Source organism: Pelophylax lessonae, assembly GCF_965119305.1.
Source record: "Pelophylax lessonae genome assembly, chromosome: 7".
In the NCBI taxonomy this organism is placed as follows: Eukaryota; Metazoa; Chordata; class Amphibia; order Anura; family Ranidae; genus Pelophylax; species Pelophylax lessonae.
This window is the reverse complement of record NC_138774.1, coordinates 75418719-75441253: the sequence shown is the minus strand read 5'-3', so window position 1 is coordinate 75441253 and position 22535 is coordinate 75418719. Positions and strand designations below refer to the sequence as shown.

At 42.1% G+C, this 22535-nt stretch overlaps 1 protein-coding gene across 1 annotated transcript in view; it reads right to left on the bottom strand.

Moving 5' to 3' along the window:
* Positions 1–10516: 10516 nt before the first annotated feature.
* NAPA (NSF attachment protein alpha) overlaps positions 10517–22535 on the bottom strand; it is a 59509-nt gene continuing 47490 nt past the window's right edge. Inside the window, exons 5-11 of the mRNA XM_082263482.1 lie at positions 20644–20721; positions 18641–18696; positions 18135–18219; positions 17888–17992; positions 17740–17808; positions 11333–11383; positions 10517–11122 (exon numbers count right to left, since the gene is read on the bottom strand). Of these exons, the coding sequence (XP_082119608.1) occupies positions 11021–11122; positions 11333–11383; positions 17740–17808; positions 17888–17992; positions 18135–18219; positions 18641–18696; positions 20644–20721 (546 nt within the window). The 3' untranslated portion in view covers positions 10517–11020. The remainder of the gene's footprint in view (positions 11123–11332; positions 11384–17739; positions 17809–17887; positions 17993–18134; positions 18220–18640; positions 18697–20643; positions 20722–22535) is intronic.

Genomic DNA, 22535 nt, shown 5'->3' with positions numbered 1-22535 from the left:
ATGGGCTTTGCTGCACTTTTTTGGGGCCTTTTGAAAAAATATTAGGATAGGAGATATATATATATAAAATGTAAAGATATATATATTATACATATATATACACTGTATATGAAACTTTTAATGATGGCATTAAAGGGCTGCTACTATTACAGTTTATATTATGATAGCTTAGATAATATAGCCCTTACGTGTGCCTGTGGGAATAGAGAACTACTGTTATAAGGAAATGGTAGTGTAAAGGGATTGATATCAGGATTAGAATGACAAGAGACTGAGTGTATGTGTATTAAAGCGGAGTTCCGGCCTCGGGGGTCAATTTGAGCTAAAAATACCCCGGGGCAGTCAGGGCTAGTACATTCCATAATGGATAGCCTCTGAACTGTCCCGGGTCGCACTTACCTGTAAGAAGAAATACCTTGAAAATTTCTTCTCCAGCGCTGCCATCTCAGGTGTGGGCAGCTGAAGCTGCAACATCCCTCTTCATGTCCTCTTCCGTGACATCAGAGTCCTACAATACACTGCACCGGCCCCGCTCATCACTTCCGATGCAGGCACGGCATCCCTACACAGTTTCTGGGCATGCTCAGAAGCTGTTTAGCAGTGAATGCCGAACCTGCACCGGAAGTGATGAGCGGGGCCGGTGCAATAGCATTGATTCCTGGGAGCAATGACGTTCAGCTCCCAGGAATCATCGCAAACCGGAAGTGACGGCGTGGGCCGCGGCCGCAGAGGGAGGAAGTGGAAGGAAGGAGAGAATATTTTCTTCTATAATAAGGTAAGTGACTAAAAAAAAATCGCCAGTATCCATTTTCAGGTTGCCCTCAGCAAGCGGATGGCCCAAAATCAATTTTATCGATTTAGAGGACGGAGCCCTGCTTTAACTTATTAAAATGGTCCTGAGGAAAGTTTAAGGAGCCTGTAAATCGATAAGGACTCTTGTCCCACACAGAGCAGGGTTCTTCTGCTTTCCTGGCGTGGGCGCTGTCATACGAAGTCCCGCCTCCTGGACCGGCTCCTATGGTAGACGTCACCAGTGTGCTGTCTATCATAGGTAGGAGCCGGTGTAGGAGGCGGGACATCGTATGACAGCGCCCACGCCAGGAAAGCAGAAGAACCCTGCTCTGTGTAATCAGGCAGCACTCTAATCTCCTCCAGAGGCAGCCCTACCTTAAGAAAATATCGGTCATATCGGCCAAGTTTGTGGCCGATACCGATACTTTCAAAAAAGTGAATATTGGCCAAACCAATAATCGGTCAATCCCTATCACTGATGGATCCCTCCCATGTGCCTCTTTAAATGTCTAGATAGACTATGTTTCGCAAAGCCCTTTCTTATGTTATTGATGTGTTCTCTGATTCTTACAAAAAGAGGTCTAGTGGTCCTTCCCAAACATTGCAACTGGCATGGGCATTCTATTACATACAGTATGTGACATGCGTGCTTGTGCATGTAATTATTTATTTTATGCTTTCTACCTGTGGCCAAGGCTATGAAGTATCCGTTCTTTTCGGTTGTTTTTTGCTGACTTTGCATGGCAGACATTTTTGACACCTAAATCTTTTAAGTTGGGAAACAGCCTGATTTGTTTTGGTGGATCAAGTACATTATGTACCGATTTGTCCTGAGCATGGGAGCTTTTCTGTATATAAATTTGGGGCATTTCAGGAGTAATTTCTTCAATATTTTGTCTGATTTGAGGATAGGCCAGTGTTTGTTCACTATATTTTCCACATCCTTATAGTGCCTGTTAAATCCAGTGATTTTCTTCTGTTTATTTTTTCGAGGAGTGTCTCTCTATTCATGTTTTTAACTTTCGTCTTCAATGTTTCTAATTCTTTTCTCTTGTATCCCTTTTTTTCAACTCTTCATATTAGAGTTTCTGTTTGCTCCTCATAGTCTTTATTGTCACTGCAGCTGCTCCTGATCCTCATAAACTGCCCTTTTGGCACATTCCCTGTCCATTTTGGATGGTGACAGCTTTTGGTAGGTATACAGCATCTCACAGAAGTGAGCCTCATCTATTGCAAGGAAGGCGAAGAGGCCACCCATTCCGCCCTGGCCCTTTCTTCCTCTTTCTCATTACATCAACTTTTTAGTCCGAAAGGTTCCATGCAAGGATTCCTCCACGACGTTTGACGAGCTCTGTCAGCAGGAGGGCCCACTTCGTAAGCTCATTTTGATAACACATTCTCTCCTTTTTGAACATTTGGGTCAGATTGCGAGTAAAAGATGTGAAGCGTGGGAAAAGGAACTGGCTTGCTCGTTCTCAGAGGATGAATGGGAACAAATGTTCATTAAAAACCATAAATGTTCGCGGGAATGTATCAACGCAGGAAAATGGGTACAAAATTGTTTCTCGGTGGTACCGTACCCCGACGCTTCTACATAAGTTCTCACCCTCCGTACCCTCCACCTGCTGGAGATGCCTTTCGGATACTGGTTCCCTTCTCCATGTCCTATGGTCCTGCCCGAGACTAACTGCTTTTTGGAAAGAGGTGCATAGGATCACTACACAAGTGACAACATGTTCTCTGGAATTCTCGCCTGCGCAGTTTCTCTTGCACCATTCTCCTACGTCGCATACGTCCTACACGAAATCACTTACGGTCCATCTGATCAACGCAGCTAGACAATGCATCCCTGTGTTGTGGAACTCCACACAAGCACCCACGATTAAGCAATGGCTTTGTCGGGTGACTGCTATTGCTGAAATGGAAGAACGTATCCATATTGCTAATGACACCCCCACTAAGTTTCATAAGAAATGGGCGTGCTGGACCCACTACACGACCACGACAGAATTCTCTAATCTCAGCTCTTAGCAGGACTGGGATTGACAACGCCCCCTCTCTTTCGTCTTCCCGCTGGTGTTTGAATGCTCTCTGCCCATACTGCTTCTGGAACCATAGCCTCTTCCGATTCACCTTTTGGCTACTAGTGTCGTCCTTCGCTCTGTTTTCGTAGCCGTACTGTTTGGCTAGGCCTTCCTCCCCCCTTTTTTTATTTTTTCCCCTCCCCCCTTGTTCCCGCCCCCTTCCCTGAATCCCCTCCACCCCCCCCCCTTCCTACCTTCCTAGGTGCTTTCTCGCTGTTTGGCTGGCCCGAAAACAGCACGCACCTGTGTACCACCTGACCCACCTCACTCGGGAGCAATCCGCACACGATAACCCCCCCCCCCATTTTCCCATGCCCGGGTCCCTGGAGCCCAGAGCATGGGCACTTGCAAGGTCATGTCCCTCTAGGGTTGCTGATCCCTTCTGGGGCACATGTTTTTAAGGTACTCAGGCTCCTTTCCATATTTGGGGTTTTCTCATTGTTTCAGTCCCTCTTAATATTCGCTTGTTTTGTTTCGATTGTGGGTACCTTTAGGTTCCTGGCTGTTCTACCTGAGAACAGCGATACGCCCTGGATCTCTTGGGGGACCTTTGGTTTACATTTGCTCCGATTGGTTCTTACTGCTTCTGATTTCATGTTATTTCTATATGATGGTGGGGTATTTCTATGCAAATTAACTGTTGATATTTTCTGTTCATGATTGTATCCTTGCATACGGTTTTCTATTCATGTACTGTGCATTTAATTTCTCAATAAAATGTTTTGAAAAAAAAAAAAATATATAAAAAAAAAAAAGAAGTGAGTACACCTCTCACATTTGTGTAAATATTTTATTATATCTTTTCATGTGACAACAGAGAAAAAAAATGACACTTTGCTACAATGTAAAGTAGTGAGTGTACACCTTGTGTAACAGTGTAAATTTGCTGTCCCCTCAAACGAACTCAACACACAAAGAAAAAGAAAGGGTTTATGGTCTGGTAACATCAGTATCACACCTCCATCCCGATACATACATAGGAAAAAGGGGGAATGGCCCGTGGGACTTTACATGAGGTGAGTACATGTTGCTGGCGGTAAAAAAGAAAAAAACAATGGAATAAAATAAAAAAATAACTTTTATTGCAGTAAATTAAAAGTAAAAAAGGAAAAATACCTCATCCACCAGCTGAACCAAATAAGTTTATCTTGGCCCCATCAGACCACAGGACATGGTTCCAGTAATCCATGTCCTTAGTCTGCTGGACTTCAGCAAACAGTTTGCAGGGTTTCTTGTGCATCATCTTTAGAAGAGGCTTCCTTCTGGGACGACAGCCACGCAGGCCAATTTGATGCAGTGTGCAGCGTATGGCCTGAGCACTGACAGGCTGACCCCCCCTTCCCCCTTCAACCTCTGCAGCAATGCTGGCGGCACTCATACGTCTATTTCCGAAAGACGACGTCTGGATATGACGCTGAGCATGTGCACTCAACATCTTTGGTCGACCATGGCGAGGCCTGCTCTGAGTGGAACCTGTCCGGGTTAACTGCTGTATGGTCTTGGCCACCGTGCTGCAGCTCAGTTTCAGGGTCTTGACAATCTTCTTATAGCCTAGGCCATCTTTACGTAGAGCAACAAATCTTTTTTTCAGGTCGTCAGAGTTCTTTGACATGAGATGCCAACTAAAGGTTCCCAAGAATGAAATTCCATAATGATTGTGATTGATTTCTTCGAAGAATTCAGTCAGTGAATTTTCAGTGAATTTTCTGAGCCCTCCCAAATCAATATATCATCGGTTGTAACATTTGTAAAATTTGAGGTTGGGTCTTTTTTCATAGTAGATCTGTTCTTCCTCCTAAATAGATTAGCTACACTTGGAGCATATCTTACCCCCATAGCTCCTTTGTTTGGACATAATAGTCCCCACTGTACCAGAAGTATTCACTGTTCATGGCCATTTCTAAGACTTCTAGAATATAACCTATTTGTTCTTGTCTCATCTTCCCAAACATGTCTGCCATGCAAAGTCAGCAAAAACAAAAACCAACAGAAAAGAATGGATACTTTATAGCCTCAGCCACAGGTAGACAGCATAAAATAAAAGAAATGATTAAATGCACAAGCACGCATGTCACATATGTAAAAGAATGCCCATGCCAGTTACAATATGTAGGGAGGACCACGAGACCTCCTTTTGACAGAAACACATCAATAACATAAGAAAGGGCTTTGCGAAACATAGTATATCTAGACATTTTAAAGAGGCACATGGGAGGGATCCATCAGTGATGACCTTTTTTTGGTATCGAAATGGTAAACTAGGAACATTGGAGGGGACAATAGGAAGATTAAGGTCTCACAAAATGAAACAAAATGGATTTTCCAGTTGCATTCTCTCCAACCAGAGGGCTTTAATATTGACACAGACCCTAATTGCTTCATTTCCAACTAATGATTATGGATCCTCCTACCTTCCTAAACCAAATAAAGTTTTTTTATAATTCTTTTAAACACCTTGTTAATATATATGATAATTTTTGTCCTGAATTACCAACTTTTTACTACCATAGGCATATGCGTGGGACAAGAGTCCTCCTTATCGATATACAGGCTCCTTACACTTTCTTCAGGACCTTATTAATGAGTTAATACACATACACTAAGTGTCTTGTCAATCTGATCCTGATATCAATCCCTTTACGCTACCATTTCCTTATAACAGTAGTTCTCCATTCCCACAGGCACATGTAAGGGCTATATTATCGAAACTATCATAATATAAAAACTGTAACAGCAGCACATATATATATATATATATATATATATATATATATATATATATATATATATATATATAAATCTCTATCTTCCCTATCTTCATGTTTTTAAAATTTTTTACAAAACTTTGTTAATATTAAATTTCATTTTTTTTTCATCAAGGCCTTCTTGTATTTCCATATTTTTATATACTCTTTTCTGATTTTCTGTAACACATCTCGTTTTTTTTTTTTTTTTAGTAATTTTAATGTTTTAACATTGGAATAGTTCTGCATTTATATGTACATTTAGGTGATATATTGAATGAGTTCCTAGCTTAATGAAAAACATCCAGGCGGACAACATAGGTCAAGAAATTATATATATATATATATATATATATATATATATAGAGCCAAACGAGTAAAACTGGATGAATAACTTCACATACCTGCAGATATGTGCATTTGTAACGTAGGCCAGGGGGGAGGCCACGTTTGGCAGCAATCTGAATTGGCTAAGGGGTTGCCAGGAGAGAAGGGATACATACCCGAGCCATTAACTATTCAAAATGGCCCAGAACATGTGACCTGGGGTTGCTAGGATACCTTACCTATATAAACCGGTGAGTGGAGCAAGATGGTTGCAATCCCGATGACGTCAGAGTGACAAAACGCATAGGGAGAAGCCTAGCTTCCTTGTGCCACTTCCGGTTCGAGTCTGTGGAGTGCTTCGTGTCCCAGATTTCCTGATTTTACAGGAGAAGACCGTTTTGACTTATTGTAAGTACAATACTGCAATTTCTAAATAAAAACTTTTATACGGATTCATACTATGGGGTTTGCTTTTGCTATTTCCATGTACTACTGACACCGCTGGGAACTGGAAGGAGAGGTTGCCAGAGGCATACAGCCGGGTATAGCTGTAAAGGCTGGATACACCCCTGTTGAAAGGGGAGAGACTTCTGGTGAGTGCAAAAAGCAGGAGGGGGGCACGAGTGGAGACACCGGCCACACTACATGTGGTTGCTCAATCCCTTGGCCACAATGATATTGCTTCTTATCGATTGTGGACCAACTAATGAGATTTATGGACTGTTTTTTTTTTTTCTTTTAAATACGAATCAGACTGGATTAGTTTATGTTTCACCCATAATTTTTTGGTGCACATTGTTTGGGCACTTGTAATTAGCATATGCACTTTAGTAACAATTGCTTGATTATTTCCACCCAAATTTTGCATGTGCTGCACAATGTGGTTTACCTTATTCAGCACATGCATTTTTTGCACATGACAAATTACATTAGTTGTATATCGCACAGAGAGCAGAGCCAAAACCCAATTTTTTTTTTTTTTTTGTTTTTTTTACAGGTTTCCTCAAAGTTTGTGTCCAATCATCTGAAGGATCCAGCCTGTATATAACCCAAGGTCTATGATTATCAAGCCTGTGTACTGTATGATTACGATACATACATCTCTACCAAAATAAACCACTGCTGCACTAATGCCTTAAGGAGACCCTTTCCTGAGTTTTCCTTTTTTATTGTTCCTAAAGCATGTTATGTAAATGTAGCATTTAGGTAATCCAACAAGCCCCACACCACTGCTAAGTGCTGCCTTCTCACAGAAAGAGCTGTCACTCCAGTGATGTGCTGCAGTAATCTCATGCATGGGTGAGCTATGTGTCGTCACCGCAACTTCCGACAGTCCTTTTTGTGTGCATTCACATTCTGGGCTGCCAGATGACCCATCACAAGACTGTGGTGGGAGCTGCTGTCAAAGATCAGTGACCCAGCAGGCACAAAAGGAGCAGGGGACAAGGATTAAACACTCCTAATCACATAGGATACCAATGAAAGTGACCCTGTCAACACACAGACATTTGTACACCACAGAATGTAAAACAATAGGAGATAAATTTAACTTTCCAGCAGCCTATGTATTTAAACACCATTGCTTCACTGCTCCTTGGCCACTGGAAGTTGTGCACACTGCCAGGTGTGTGGAACATCAGCTTCTCCACTGTTATATAATAACAGGGATAATAGGTACTTGACCAATCCTACCTGTTGAATACTTCCAGTGGCAGGCTGCCGAACAGATAGGTATATTCTGCAAGTAACAAAAGGGTGCCGTGAAGAGGCCTTGCAGCTTACACATGCGTTTGCAAATGCGTGTCAACTAAACCCCTGTTTATTTACCTACATCGTGAGACAGGTCTACTTGGTTGGTTGGCAGACTGGTGGGTGAGTACATCAGACTGGGGGCTGGCTGGTTTCCATGCACCTCTCAATCCCCTCAATTTTCAGTTTTTCTGATACAGGGGTGGAGATGCTAAGCATTACCTGCTTGTGCCTTGTTTAAAGTCCCAAACAGCCTATATTGTCATGTAATTAGGGATGGAGGCACTGTGCCTCATTTAAAGTCCCACGTGCGATTTTCGTGCATTTTTGGTGGATGCAGTTTATTTTAACCTCAGTTTTTTCATATACAGGGATGGAAACCAAAAGCATGACCTGCTTGTGTCTCATTTAATGTCCTAAATAGTTTATGAAATCAGGGATGGAGGCACTGTGCTTTACAGGCTGGTACCTCCTGTAAAGTCCCATTCTGTGTTTACACTGCAACTACCAAAGGGATGGAGGTTTATGCTTCTCAGCTAGTCCATTTCAGTTTGTACCATCGCTACAACACAGCTAATTAGAGCTATGATATATTTAGACCAGTCATTGATGGGAGCAGGTTGGGGGAGGATTGGGCCACCTCCATCCCACCTGTCTCCCAGCCATCCATTAGCAACTATGTGCTTCCATTGTGGAGACACTCAAATTTGTTAGCGTTAGAATTGCAAGTAACACAGGGTGCCGTGAAGGGGCCTTGCAGCTTACACATGTGTTTGCAAATGCGTGTCAACTAAACCCCCGTTTTTTACCTACATCATGAGACAGGTCTACTTGGTTGGCAGACTGGTGGGTGAGTACATCAGACTGGGGGCTGGCTGGTTTCCATGCACCTCTCTTAATCCCCTCAATTTTCAGTTTTTCTGATACAGGGATGGAGACGCTAAGCATTACCTGCTTGTGCACCTCATTTAAAGTCCCAAACAGCCTATATTGTTCAGGTATATTCCCTCTTCTTTCAGCAGGTAAATTATTGGACATAAGTACGCCTGTATTGATAGGGTCACTTTAGAGTGTAAAAGTGACAGATACACTTTAACTGTGGTCATATACTTTGCATCCTTTCGCTTTCCACACCATTCCATTCAGCTGCCAGAAGCATAGGAAAGATCTGTGTACACTAGGAGTTGCCAGAGTCTTCGCTCACACAGGACTATATAATCCCCACTGAGTGATCCCAGCACTAGCTCATGGAGAAAGTCATACTTGACCCCAGGTCTCCTACTTACAATTGGGAATCCCGATTTCCAGTCACTTGATTGCTCTGATTGGCTATCAGAGTGATCAGTCACTGTAATGCCTGCCCAGAGTGTATACAATGCATCTTTCTCTCCATTCTGAAGAAAAAGATGTAAACAAACAAAAGTGTGAAAAATTAAAAAAAAAAAAAAATAGCTAGATCAAGGTTTGAACTAGGTTAGTGCTGGGGCCAAGGTAATGGTCAAAAAAGTCAGGCTCTGTATATTTTGGGTAGGATTTTTAAATTAGTATCAGTGTCAGTATGTTTTAGGTTTGATTAAAAAAAAGCAAAATGTGCATAGTTGTTTCTGGTCCCTACTATGGGTACAAACAACAACTAACCTTGATAGTAGGTTAAGGTAATAGCAAGAAATATACAGCTAAATAAAAAGTATATTTTTCCTATTTTGGACCAGTGTTCCTTTGATAATATTAATAAAAATAAATCGGAATATATTAATTACCATTTAGGTCTAAAAGACATGTCCTGAAAAAAAAAAAACAAGGTAGAATCTACCTGGATACACAGAAGTGGTTGCAATGATATGTGCAGTTTTACTTACCATCAGTCACTGTCCAGCACTTTCAGTGCTGAAGTGAAGGAAGGCAAATATAAACTATTCTTTTTGGATTTGGTAAGGAATTAGGTACAAAGACTTAATATATACCACTGGCTTTATTTCACATGGGCTTTGCTGCACTTTTTTATTTTTTTTTTTTATTTTACAAGATGGTTCACAAGACAACAGACAAGACAAAAAAATAAAACACAACAAATAACCTGCATCTGAGGTCATCATAAAATGCTGGGAAATATGCACATCTAGAGCATAACACAATAAAGCAATGTCAACTTTGTAGAAGATTTCTATTAATGGGGGCTTGATGGTAAAAAGAAAAAAAAAACAGTTTTTCAAAATCTGACAAAATTGGTAAGTTCCATTCAGGCACCGGCCCTCCTGGAAGAAGCTAAGATGCAAGCAGGCTTCTCACAAGCTAGTATAGCATACTATGGTCTTAGATTTGCATTATCAAAACAGGATAGAGCCCAGACTGTAAAAACCAAAGTGTTTTCCCTTAGAAAAAACTCAGCCAAAAAAATAACAGCTGGAATCCGGTAATCCAAGTATCATGGGAACATTGACACTTTTTTTTTTTTCTTCATAGAACTAAGCCCCAAAATGAATTGGTCCTAAACCTTGATGCGCAGTATTTGTGCTAAATTCAAGTGTGCAGTTTAAATTATATAGAAATTTTATATGGTTTCCTAACATTTATGGATAAATACATTTTTTATAGTCTAACACACCAAGGGGTTGCAAGAAGAAATGAGGTTACTTATGAAAACCTTCTGTATTTCTGGTGTGCTTTCCTGGCTGATCTGCCCGGGCTAAGATATACTAAACTCTCATATATGGGAGCCAGACTTTGGCCTTACAATTCTCTAAAATAAAATATATATGTTCAGATTATGCTTAGTGTGGTGTGATGTGGAGTTCAGCCCTTCAATTCCCTCCCTTTACATGCCACCAAATCCATGCATTAGTACAATTGAGCTGCTTGCCCAAAAAGTGAAAAATTGCACAGGCAGTGCCTGGGTTTTACAGTATAAAAAGGAGCCCACTTGTCAATTCGTTTTTCAATGCTAGCTAAAAACGTGCAGAAAGGTCATGCCGTCCAGCTGCAATACTGTAGTACTAAGCTGTAAGAGCACGAAAAAAAAAAAAAAAATAATAATAATAATAGACTACCTTTAATATGGTGCATTCAATGCCTCTGTACTGTAGAAGCAGCCATTTTGTGGTCAGGACCTCTAATAAAAAGCAGCCAATGAACTGACTGCATATGACTGATAAAACTTCACAAAATGGCTCAAGTACAGGGGCAGAATTTCATAATGGTGACGAAGGATCTTATGATAAACTTAGATTTTAATGCCAATAATGTAAGCAGTATTTCCGACAACCCGCCTTCACAAATCCTAAAGTGGGCTTAGATCACTGGGGAAGGGGTTACAGAATGAAACCCTTAGCGCAAGTCTTCCTCTTCTCCTTTGATGGTCTTCTTGATGCGAAGCAGCATTGTAGTCAGCCACTGGTCTAAACGGGAGATAGAGTCATATTCTTTTACCTGTAGAGCAAAAAGTTATATTTAAGCCAAATGCTTTTTAGGCAGAATGATATAGAGAAACAAGCAAAGCAGCTGTGGTATTGCCAATTTTATTTTGCAACAGTATTTTATGTGCAGTTTTAATGCTGTAAAACTAGTTAAAAAAAAAAACATTTTACAATTCAATAGTAGCAAAAATAATAAAATATTTAAAAAAACAAAAACACTTACTGCATCTGTATAGTTGTCCATGTTTTGTTCTTCATGAGCGTCAAGCAGTTTCTGTGAAAAACAAAAACCATAATGTAGACCTGCCATTAAACCAGGCTTTCCATGCACCCTCTTTGTCATGAATGAAACTTGAATTATGTGGTCTCTGGATACAGGGTGCATTGTGGGAGTTTCAGAATATTAGGGCAGACCCAGGCAATTCAAAACGGAGAACAAGATGAAAAATACAGTACATACAACAATCAGCCAAACCATTTTGGCCACCCACGTAATATTGAGTAGTTCCCCTATTTGCCACCAAAAAAGCCCTGACCCATCGAGGCTGGGATGCTACTGGACAAAGCATCACAATGTCTCCGCCAGCTTCCCTAATTCCCATAGGGCATCCTGGTGCCATCTCTTCCACTGGTAAGCGACACACAATATACATGAAAGCATGATTTAGGCCACCTTCTACCATTGCTCCATGGTCCAGTTCTGATGCTCACTTGCCCATTGTAGGTACCTTTGGCTGTGAACATGGGTCAGCATGGGTAGCTCAACCGCAAAAAAACTGACACCTCTCTTTTGGAGCTAGCATTAACTATTTTAGCAATTTGAGCTACAGTAGTTCTTCTACTGAATCTGACTACATGGCCAGCCTTCTCTCCTCATGTGCATCAATGAGCCTGGGCTGCCCATGACCATGTTGTCGGTTCGCCGGTTTTACTTCCTAGGACCACTGCAGACTGGGGAAATCCCGCAAGAGCTGCAGTTTTGGAGATGCTCTGACCCCAGTCAACTAGCCATTACAATTTGGCCTTAGCCAAAGCCACTCAATTCCTTACATTTGCTAATTTTTTCTGCTTTCAACACATCAAGTTCAGGGACAACATGTTCACTTGCTGCCCAATATATCCCATCTACCTTCAGGTGCCATTGTCGCAGGATAATCAATGTTATTCACTTTACCTGCCAGTGCCCCTGATGTGACGCACAAGACCCCCTGCAGTGAACCCAGCCTAAAGGTAGGCATTGATGACCCAACCAATTCCATTATTCACATTAACAAGAGTGGATGGAGTGATCCCCACTGCCTACTACTGTGTTCTGACAGCCACAGCACCTGGAGCTGCCTGCATACACTGGCACTGCCAAACAGTGACTGCATCTGGTAGGGGGCACCCACTACTCAGCTGAAACATTTTCACCTGGCTCAGGTGATTTTTAAATAGACTTGTCGAGCTGGGTGGTGCTTACAAGGCCACCTATGGCTCCAATTTTGGCCAATTCAGCCGGAATTGGTCTAAAATCAAGTGGTTTATGGCCAGTTTAGGCAGCGACTTCTCTTAGACATAACTACGACACTACATCTCATCATTAGACGTGGAATTTAGATGAAAAAAAAACAACCTGAAAGCTTATGGTAAAAGATTTTCAATTTTTTCAGCCCAATTATATACTATTCTACTCTGTCTGTGTAACATTCTTGATAAATGGTCCCCAAGAAATATACACATGAGTACCAGATAATAGATCAATTAGATAGATTCAACCTCTGATGCCCAAATTGTGGCCAGAGGGCTGTCTGTTTTCCCTGCACCCCACAGCCACTAGTCAGTGTTTTCCCTGCACCCCACAGCCACTAGTCAGTGTTTTCCCTGCATCCCCCCCCCCCCCCAGCCAGTAGTCCATGTTTTTCCTCCACCCCCCCCAACAAGTAGTCAGTGTTTTCCCTGTATAGGTGCTTACTCGGGCCTGTGGGAAAAAAATATTCAATAGAGTGGCCTCTGCTGGGTTAATGGTCTGGCTTAGGTTTATTTCTTTAATCTTTTTGTAATTTTATTTTTGTGCTGTACACTTCCTTTTATTATATTTTCTTTCCATTAGTGGTTTAATGGGTCTTGCAGTGACACATATCAAATACGGTACCAGTAGTTTTAAAAGGGTACCTAATGAGCACTACTGTAGGTGCACTGATCTGTAAAGGGACTAGAGCAGTGGTTCTTAACCTTGTTGGAGGTACTGAACCCCACCAGTTTCATATGCGCATTCACCGAACCCTTCTTAATTGGAAAAATAAAATATGATTTTTTCAAATTCAAAACACAGCTGGTTTTATGAGTGTTTCACCAATGGTGTGTGGTTTGCCCTGCTTTGCGATCCGGTAAGCAACTTCGTACGATGCTATGAGCAGTGCTGTATTTTGGCCTAGGCCAACAAGGCCCAGGCCTAGGGCGGCACTTTGCAGGGGGGCAGCAAAAAAAGCCACCCCCCTCCACCTGACACTCTATTGGCCACTGGTTTCTAGAGCCGCCCCTCTCCCTCTCCCTTTCCCTCTCCCTCTCCCTCTCCCTCTCACTCTCATCCCCCTCTCTCTCTCATCCCACCTCGCTCTCCCTCTCTCTCACCCTTATCTCTCTCCCACCCACTCTCACCCCCCCCCTTGTGAGATCTCAGGGGTTCATGCTGGGACTTGTAGTCCTTCAATTTTGGAGGAAGTCACATCCGTTAAAAAAGGAGTGGGGCAAATTTACATAGGAAAGGGGGGGGGGCGCCCAATTTTAGTCTTGCCTAGGGCAGTACAAAACCAAAATACACCACTGGCTATGAGGATCGGTTTGTTGATGGGTACAAAGCCGAGAACAGGCAGACTAGCCTTTTCATCGAATCTGGCTCTCCTCAGCCTGAATTCAGCAAGCGTTGTGTTCTTGTATTTTCCATCTCCATGCAGCTTAAGGAAGTGTTCTCTTAGTTTTGCCGGTGCTAGACTAGAATTGCTCAACTTGGCATTACAAATCATGCAGTTAGGACGCTGACTCCCATCACGTTCCGTTATACATGTGAATCCATATTGTACATATTGGTCCAACCACTTTCTTTTTTTGCTCGACATAGCTAGTATGAAGGGATTAAAAGATTAAGAAAGAAATCACACGACGTACCATCACGACAGTTACAATTCGACTACTGGGCGCGCCAAATTCCCTGCAGCACAGATAGATAGGCCAAGTGATGTTGCGTGATCACCTGCAGCCAATGAGCGGGGCGTGTCATCACGAATCATATGAGTCGGGTGTGTGTCTTGACCTCCGCCGAACCCCCGAGACTGACTCACCGAACCCCCGGGGTTCGATCGAACCCAGGTTAAGAACCACTGGACTAGAGAATGGCAGCGATCTCTAGCAGTCCCACGTATCCCAGTTTACTGCAGCAAGTTCCAACAACTTCTATATTAGGTCGGATGTCTCTGACCATCTCCTGTAGCATGCCCGATTATTTATTGTAGCAAATCTGCAGTCGGACATTTTTCTGTAACATTAAATACACTAAGATATTATATGCAGACCTTTGACAATTTCAGGAAACTAGTTGAAACCCCCCTCTATTGAGTATTCAAAAGGGACAGAAAGACATTAGGCAAAAAGATAAAATTTGACGTACGTACGTCGCTGGACTTTCGGTGGTTATACCGGGATGCCTGCAGCTTTAGACATCACCCCGGTATTTTCAGAGCCAGCGGTCAGCTATCTTATAATAGCAATCTAAGCGGCTGACTGGCCGCTTGATTGTTATTACAAGCATAGAAGAAGCAGGAGGGGACATCCCCCTCACACGGCTTGCTCGGACTCTCCCGTCCAACCAGGACAGCCATACAAACCAGGATCGGCTTTGATCGGCTGTTCATAACAGTAACCTGTAAACAATGACATGACATCACTTCCGATTTACTCTGAAACAATCAGCCCCATTTAATAAAGAATAAAAAGCATTCAAAAACAAACATACTTGATGTTTTGAATGCTTTTAAGTGCAGAGGAGGGATTTGGGGTCTTATAGACCCCAGATCCCTCCATAAACAGTATCTGTCACTGCCTATTGCAGTCCCAATGATGTTTACATTCCTTATGACAGCAATTAAAGTGATCAAAAAAAAAAAAAAAATGAAAGCAACAGTGTAAAAATAAAATTAAAAAAAAAAAAAAAAAAACACAATTTAAAGTTCCCTCTGACCTCACACTCAAAAGGTGACCGAAGGCGTCGGACCAGCAAGCACAAAGATCATCCCACACGTGAGGTATCACCGTGAACATCCAATCATGGGCAGTAATTCTAGCACTAGATCTGCTCTGTAAATCTAAAGCAGTAACCTGTAAAGGCTTTTAAAACCTTGCCTATGAATAGTAAAATTTACTTTGTTAGTCGCCGTTGCACAGGCATGTGCAATTTTAAAGTGTTACATGTTTGATATCCATTTACTTGGCATAACATCACATTCTATATTTTACAAAAAGATTGCGTTACGTACACTGTGTGCACAATTATTAGGCTAGTTGTATTTTTGATGATTCATTTCATTCTTGAACAACTACAGTGCTTTCATTATTGAACAACTACAGCGGTCTCAGTCAATCCAAAATGTTAATAAACCTAAAACCTGAATATTTAAGAAAAGTGAAGTTTTGTCTTTCTTCTGAGAATATCTACGTGTGCACAATTATTGGGCAACTATTAGTGTGCAGAATTATGCAACTAAAAAAAAACAAATATTTTCCCATTTCACTTATTTTCATCTGTTAGCCCCGGTTCACACTAGGGCGACCTGTGAGGCGACCTGGTCGCCTCACAGGTCGCCTCCCATAGGAAAGCTGTGGACCCGTTCTAATAGGAGCGACACAAGTCGCTCCGACCTAGAAAAAGGGTCCGGAGCTTCTTTGGGGCGACCAGGAGGCGACCGCCATAGACTTCAATGTTATGAAGTCCGTGGCGGCCGCTCCGAGGTCGCGGCGCGCTGCTCGGACCGCGATCTCGGAGGTCGCCCCTGAAAGTAGCGTCGCTCCTATGTGAACCGGCGCTTAAAGTTAGAATAATAAAAACAAACAACAAAATTTACAAATATTTCTGACGTTTCAAAAATAAAATCAGTGACCAATATAGCCATCCTTCTTTTTCAATAACAGTCATAAGCCTTCCATTCATAGAGTCTGTCAGTATCTTGATCTGTTGACAATCAACTTTTTGTGCAGCAGCAACCACAGCCTCCCCGACACTGTTCAGAGAGGTGTATGGTTTTCCTTCACTGTAAATTTCCCAATTAAGAAGGGCCCACAAGTTCTCAATAGGGTTTAGGTCAGGTGAGGAAGGGGGCCATGTCATTATTCTTTCATCTTTAAGGCCTTTACTGGCTAGCTACACAGTGGAGTACTTCGATGCATGCGATGGAGCATTGTTTATGATATTGATGCAGGTCTTTATGAAAGATAAAGACTTTTACTGTACCACTGCTTGAAGAAAGTGTCTTCTAAAAACTTGCAGTAGGTTTGACAGTTGATTTTGAGTCCATCTTCAACCCAAAAAAACCCAATTAGCTCATCTTTATTAATGCCAGCCTATACCAGTACCCCACCTCCACCTTGCTGGCATCTGATTTGAAGTGGAGCAGTGTGCCTGTTACTGATTCAGCCACAGGCCCATCCATCTGGTCGGTCAGTCCATATAACCTTAACAAAAAAAAACTGTCTTCAGAGATTTCTTGTCCCAGTCTTGATGTTTCAACTTTTGTCTTGTTCAGTAGTGGTTGGGTTTTAGCCTTCCTTACCTTGGCCATGTCTCTGAGCACTGAACACCTTGTACTTCTGGGCAATCAAGGTAGGTTGCAGTTCTGGAATATGACATCACTGGAGGATATTGGGTTCCTGGTAGCTTCATGTTGGATTCTTCTCAAACCCTTGCAAGTTAGTTTGCGGTTTTCCTTTCTCAATACATTTCTTGTAATCCGGTTAACCATTTGCAAAAAAACATTTGATGGCTCTGATCACGCCCCAATATCGTAGCAATTTCAAGAGTGCTGCATCCCTCTGAAAAACTTTTTAAAATTTTTGACTTTTCAGAGTCAGTTAAATCTCTTTTTTTGGTCCATTTCACCCAAGGAAGAGAAGCTGCCTAACAATTATGCACACCTTTATATAGGGTGTTGACCTCCCTAGGCCACACCCTCCCTCATTACAAAAATACACAACCCGATATGCTTAAATCCAATAAGCATTCAAGTTTATACAGCTTGGAGTTAGACAATATGCATAAAAATTATAATCTGTTCAAAATACTCACTTGCCTCAATTGTGCACAGTGTATTGTGTTTTTGCATTAAAAGTTAAAAAAAGTGTAATTTCTCTCCCCAAAAAAAATTGAGTTTGAAAAACCGCTGCGCAATACAGTGTGACATAAGAATGTAAAAATTGCAAAATCCACAAATTTTCTAGGGCCTCTGCTTTAAAAAAAAAAAAAAACAATTATATATATATAATGCTTGGGGGTAATTTTCTAGCAAAAAATACCGATGATTACATGTGAACAAAAAATGCCAGAAAAGGCCTGGTCTGGAAGTGGTTAAATTGACAGAAATATTAAGACAAGACAGATTTTACCTTAACTAGTTTGCACTCCCTGGAATCAGAAAAAGCTGGAAACATTTCCTCATATTTTTGGACTGCCAGCTGTAACAAAGCACACAAAATAAGAAACGCTGCTAATATTCTGGAGCACCTATATTCCCAAAGCAAATAAGCAAACTACCTTGGCGTTGTACATGTCAATGCAGAAATGGCAGAGGGCAGCTTTGAAGAAATACTCCTTGGCACTGTATTTGAGAAGAGGACTGTCCATCGCATTGGTACCAACCTAAAACAAAGAACAACGGACATAAGGCAGTGCAATACAGCCCTTTGTCAACTGGCTGATAGCTCCAAAAGATGGAGAAGAGTCAGATAGTTCTATCCTAGCGAGGTGACCCAAAGTAAACAGATCTGTCTGCAGTTTCTACCTGCTCATAGATTTCAAAAGCTTTTGCATACTGCTCCAGCTGAGCTGCGTAAGTGGCGACCTTCAGAAGACATTTGTTAGCAGAACTAAAAGGAGAAAACACAAAACATAATTGTGATGGTTTACAAACAAGATTCTAAGAAGTTTGTGTCTTAGTATTAAATTGGCCTGTCATCCTGCAGTTCTATTTTAAGTCTATATATATTCTTTTACATTACTTTCAAAGGAATGTAAACTGTAAAATAAAAACAACATGTATTTGAATAGGTAAACCCCAAAACATTAATAAATTTGAACAACTGCATGCAAACATTTTCTCTCTCTCTAAAATGCTAACTTCTGCACCTCTGTATGTGGCACAATGCACACGGGCTATTTTTCCATGCAAACGAACAGAGCAGAATTACCTATTATTGCTCTAAACAATTTCATTTATTTCGATCATCAATATCATTGAAACTGAATGCTTCGACAGAATCAAAGAAAACCTATGTGATCTATTTGTACCTGTTGGACTCCTCGCCCTTGTAGTAATCAGCTGACTGTTCATAGTGGGCAATTGCCTGCAAGGAAGACATGGAACAAATATAAGAATCAGCTACAGGTTCCCTATATGTAGATATTTAGCGCAGCTGCATCAAATATATTTCATAGCGGTTTAAATTATATTTCAGCCCATTGAATTTAATGCAAGCACCTAAAATGAAAAGAAAGAAAGAAGGGAGGGAGGAAGGGGAAGAGAGAGAGGAAGGGGAAGGGGAAGAGAGAGAGGAAGGGGAAGAGAGAGAGGGAGGAAGGGGAAGGGGAAGAGAGAGAGGGAGGAAGGGGAAGGGGAAGAGAGAGAGGGAGGAAGGGGAAGGGGAAGGGGAAGAGAGGGAGGGAGGAAGGGGAAGGGGAAGAGAGGGAGGGAGGAAGGGGAAGGGGAAGAGGAAGAGAGGGAGGGAGGGGAAGGGGAAGAGAGGGAGGAAGGGGAAGGGGAAGGGGAAGAGAGGGAGGAAGGGGAAGGGGAAGAGAGGGAGGAAGGGGAAGGGGAAGAGAGGGAGGAAGGGGAAGAGGGGGAGAGAGAGGGAGGAAGGGGAAGAGGGGGAGAGAGAGGGAGGAAGGGGAAGAGGGGGAGAGAGAGGGAGGAAGGGGAAGGGGAAGAGGGGGAGAGAGAGGGAGGAAGGGGAAGGGGAAGAGGGGGAGAGGAAGAGGGGAAGGAAGAGAGGGAGAGGAAGGAAGAGAGGGAGAGGAAGAGGAAGAGAGGGAGGAAGAGGAAGAGAGGGAGGAAGAGGAAGAGAGGGAGGAAGAGGAAGAGAGGGAGGAAGAGGAAGAGAGGGAGGGATTCAAATTAATAAAATCTCTCTGGTTTTAAACGATGCACGCTATGGAGAATCCTTTCTCTTTGTATTCATCGGCACATGGAGTCTCCTTATTCAATATATGTTGGGGATTTGTTGCGATCTACATTGCCCAGCTACAAGTTTAAGTGAATGAATCAGATGTCCTACTAAATTAGCCAACATCCTCATATGCCTATTTGACCGCTCTTCATTGAGGGTAAAAAAATATTCATATAGTTTTACATAATGCAGCAACATTCACACGTAAGACATCCAATATTAGAGGTGATTTATTCTTCCAAAGCAAATCCCCCTTTCAGACTGGTACTGACCAGTATGCCATTGTTTCTCTTCTCCATCAATTCTCTGCATCAGTCAGCTAATGTAACCCCAGTGCTGAGGGAGAGGGGCACAGGAGGGTCAACCAAGGATGCTGTGGAGGCAACAGACACCCTCCTTATCAACTGATGACATCATTGGTTGTTAGGATGCCGATGTCTATAAAGTCCTAATGGCACATAATGAAAACCCGTGGCTTTGTGTAACTAAAAGGCAGGCTTGATCCACCGGTTGGCTTGTATACAATTTTTGATCAATTTTTAGGCATTTTGCCAAGACACCCCTGAAGAAACCTCAAGGCACCTTGGTTGAATAAGGCTGCTGTATAGTACTCACTATATGTATTTATTAGGCGCTTTTCTTTTATTACATATGTGATTGCTTGTGGAATGAATGCAAGAAAGGGAAAGACTGCAACCAGGATTAAGCACAGTCTTTACACAAGCAAAGAAATGTATTAGCAGTCATTGTAACAATACACAGGGAGAACTACAGTATTTACCCTTCAGAAGAGTACAATCAAGTGTACTGCATCTAGATGCACAAGGACAGCAAAGAAAGAAAAGCCTCACCCAGTAGTTTTGGCTGGAATGACAAGATAATAAAATTGTGAAAGCCATGCGTGTTGCTGAGCTGCTGTCACACCCTGACTGGTTTGAGCTTTTACTGTGATGCAAGAGTGAACTTTATTTTGTTACCCGCTGTCAACCACTGACTGGCCACCACAGCATTATTCTAATAGGACCCTGTAAAATACTGGCTGGATTTTATTCCTTTGCTATAAAATACTTGACTTAGTAAACACGTAAAATATGCATATTACATTCAAAAAGCAAAGCAGTAACACACCTTCTCTATATCCACCAACTCAGACTCGTATATTTCAGCGATGGATATGTGATGTTTGGCTGCAATGGTGAATCTTCCCTGGAATACAGAAAAACACAGCAAATTACAGCAGGAATTGCATGGTGATTATATGTGCAATCTGTGAATCCTCCCAATCTAATGTAAAGCTCTGTGTAAAGTCTACAAAAACAAGGTAATTGTTTCTAAAATTATAGACTCAGTGGTCACTTTCAAAAGGTACCCCTGCGGGTTTATGCAAACCATCAAAGTGCAAATTATGAGGCATTACCTCTATACGTTAAAGCATGCAGACATAGGCATACATACTCACCAGCCACTTCATTATGTACACCTTGCTAGTACCGGGTTGGACCATTTTTTGCCTTCAGAACTGCCTTTATTCTTCATGGCATAGATTCAACAAGGTGTTGGAAACATTCCTCAGATATTGGTCCATATTTACATGATAGCATCACACAGTTACTGCAGATTTGTTGGCTGCACATCCATGATGCAAATCTAACGTTCCACCACATCCCAAAGGTGCTCTATTGGATAGAGATCGGGTGAGTGTGGAGGCCACTGGAGTACAGTGATCTCATTGTTGTGTTCAAGAAACCAGTAGTGAGAGGATTTGAGCTTTGTGACATGGTGACAATGTACCTCCATTTTCTCCATCAACCCATCCCCAAAAGGTTATTGCCTTTTGTTTCACTTGACCCTCCCTTCTAGATTGTAAGCTGTAGCGAGCAGGGCCCTCTAGTTCCTCCTGTTTTGAACTGTATTGTAACTGTATTGTCTTCCCTCATATTGTAAAGCGCTGCGCAAACTGTTGGCGCTATATAAATCCTGTATAATAATAATAAATGGTGCATTATCCTGCTGGAAGGAGCCATTAGAAGATGGCTATACTGTAGTCATAAAGAGATGGACATATTCAGCAACAATACTCAGGTAGGTCGCGGCGTTTAACCAATTCTGGACCCCCCCCTCGCCAATATACTGCGGTAGGGCACCCCGGCTGCGCAAAATCACGTACAGGTACGTGATGCGAGCCTGTGGGTAGGGGGCACACGCGCACTCTCTGTCCCCGTGGCAATTTGACTCGGTTCAGACCCAATCAGTCATCAGATCCAGGCCAATGATTTATTGCCTGAACCTGGTGATCAGTTCTGATCAATTGCAGAACCTCCTGCACCAGCAGAGTCAGGCCTGATCTCTGCTAGCACTAGTAAAAATTTTTTTGTAGCGGTTCAAACAGTCCTTGACAACAAGGTGCTTTTTTACCACACTAGGTACTTGTAAGTTTAGTGGCCAAAACGTCAAACGAAAGGTACACTAGTGAAGAGGCCTACAGGATACCGACCATAACCGATTAGCGCGATGGGGAGTCCTCACTGTCAGAATAAGGCTCAGTATACGAACCTCAAAAAATCGTGTTTATAAAGTGCTAAACATAACAATGTATGACTGTGTTGGCATAAACAAAATTACAATAAAAAAACAAGCGAAAATAAATGACAAAGAAACAAGACGAGACAACATATAGACAAATATAGACAGTGAATGGCTGCAGCCGGCAAATGCAAACACATTCGGATGAAGTGAAACACCATATTGTGTGTATCTTTTAGCAATACTTGCAGCAATCAAATGAGGACTGCAATTCTTAGAACATGTTTTTGACAGTTTGGCCTTGATATTGTCACGGTGGGGTAGGTATACACGTCTTAATAGATATGGAACGTCCTTGTTGTCGGTGTAAACTCCCACAATGGGACGTGCAGGAGGTGCAATCAGTCCAACACATGTTTAATTAGAGATGATGATTCCATATATTTAGGAACATGTTAGTATTTTATTGCCGATGTGAGTGTTCAGGAGAAGATTGG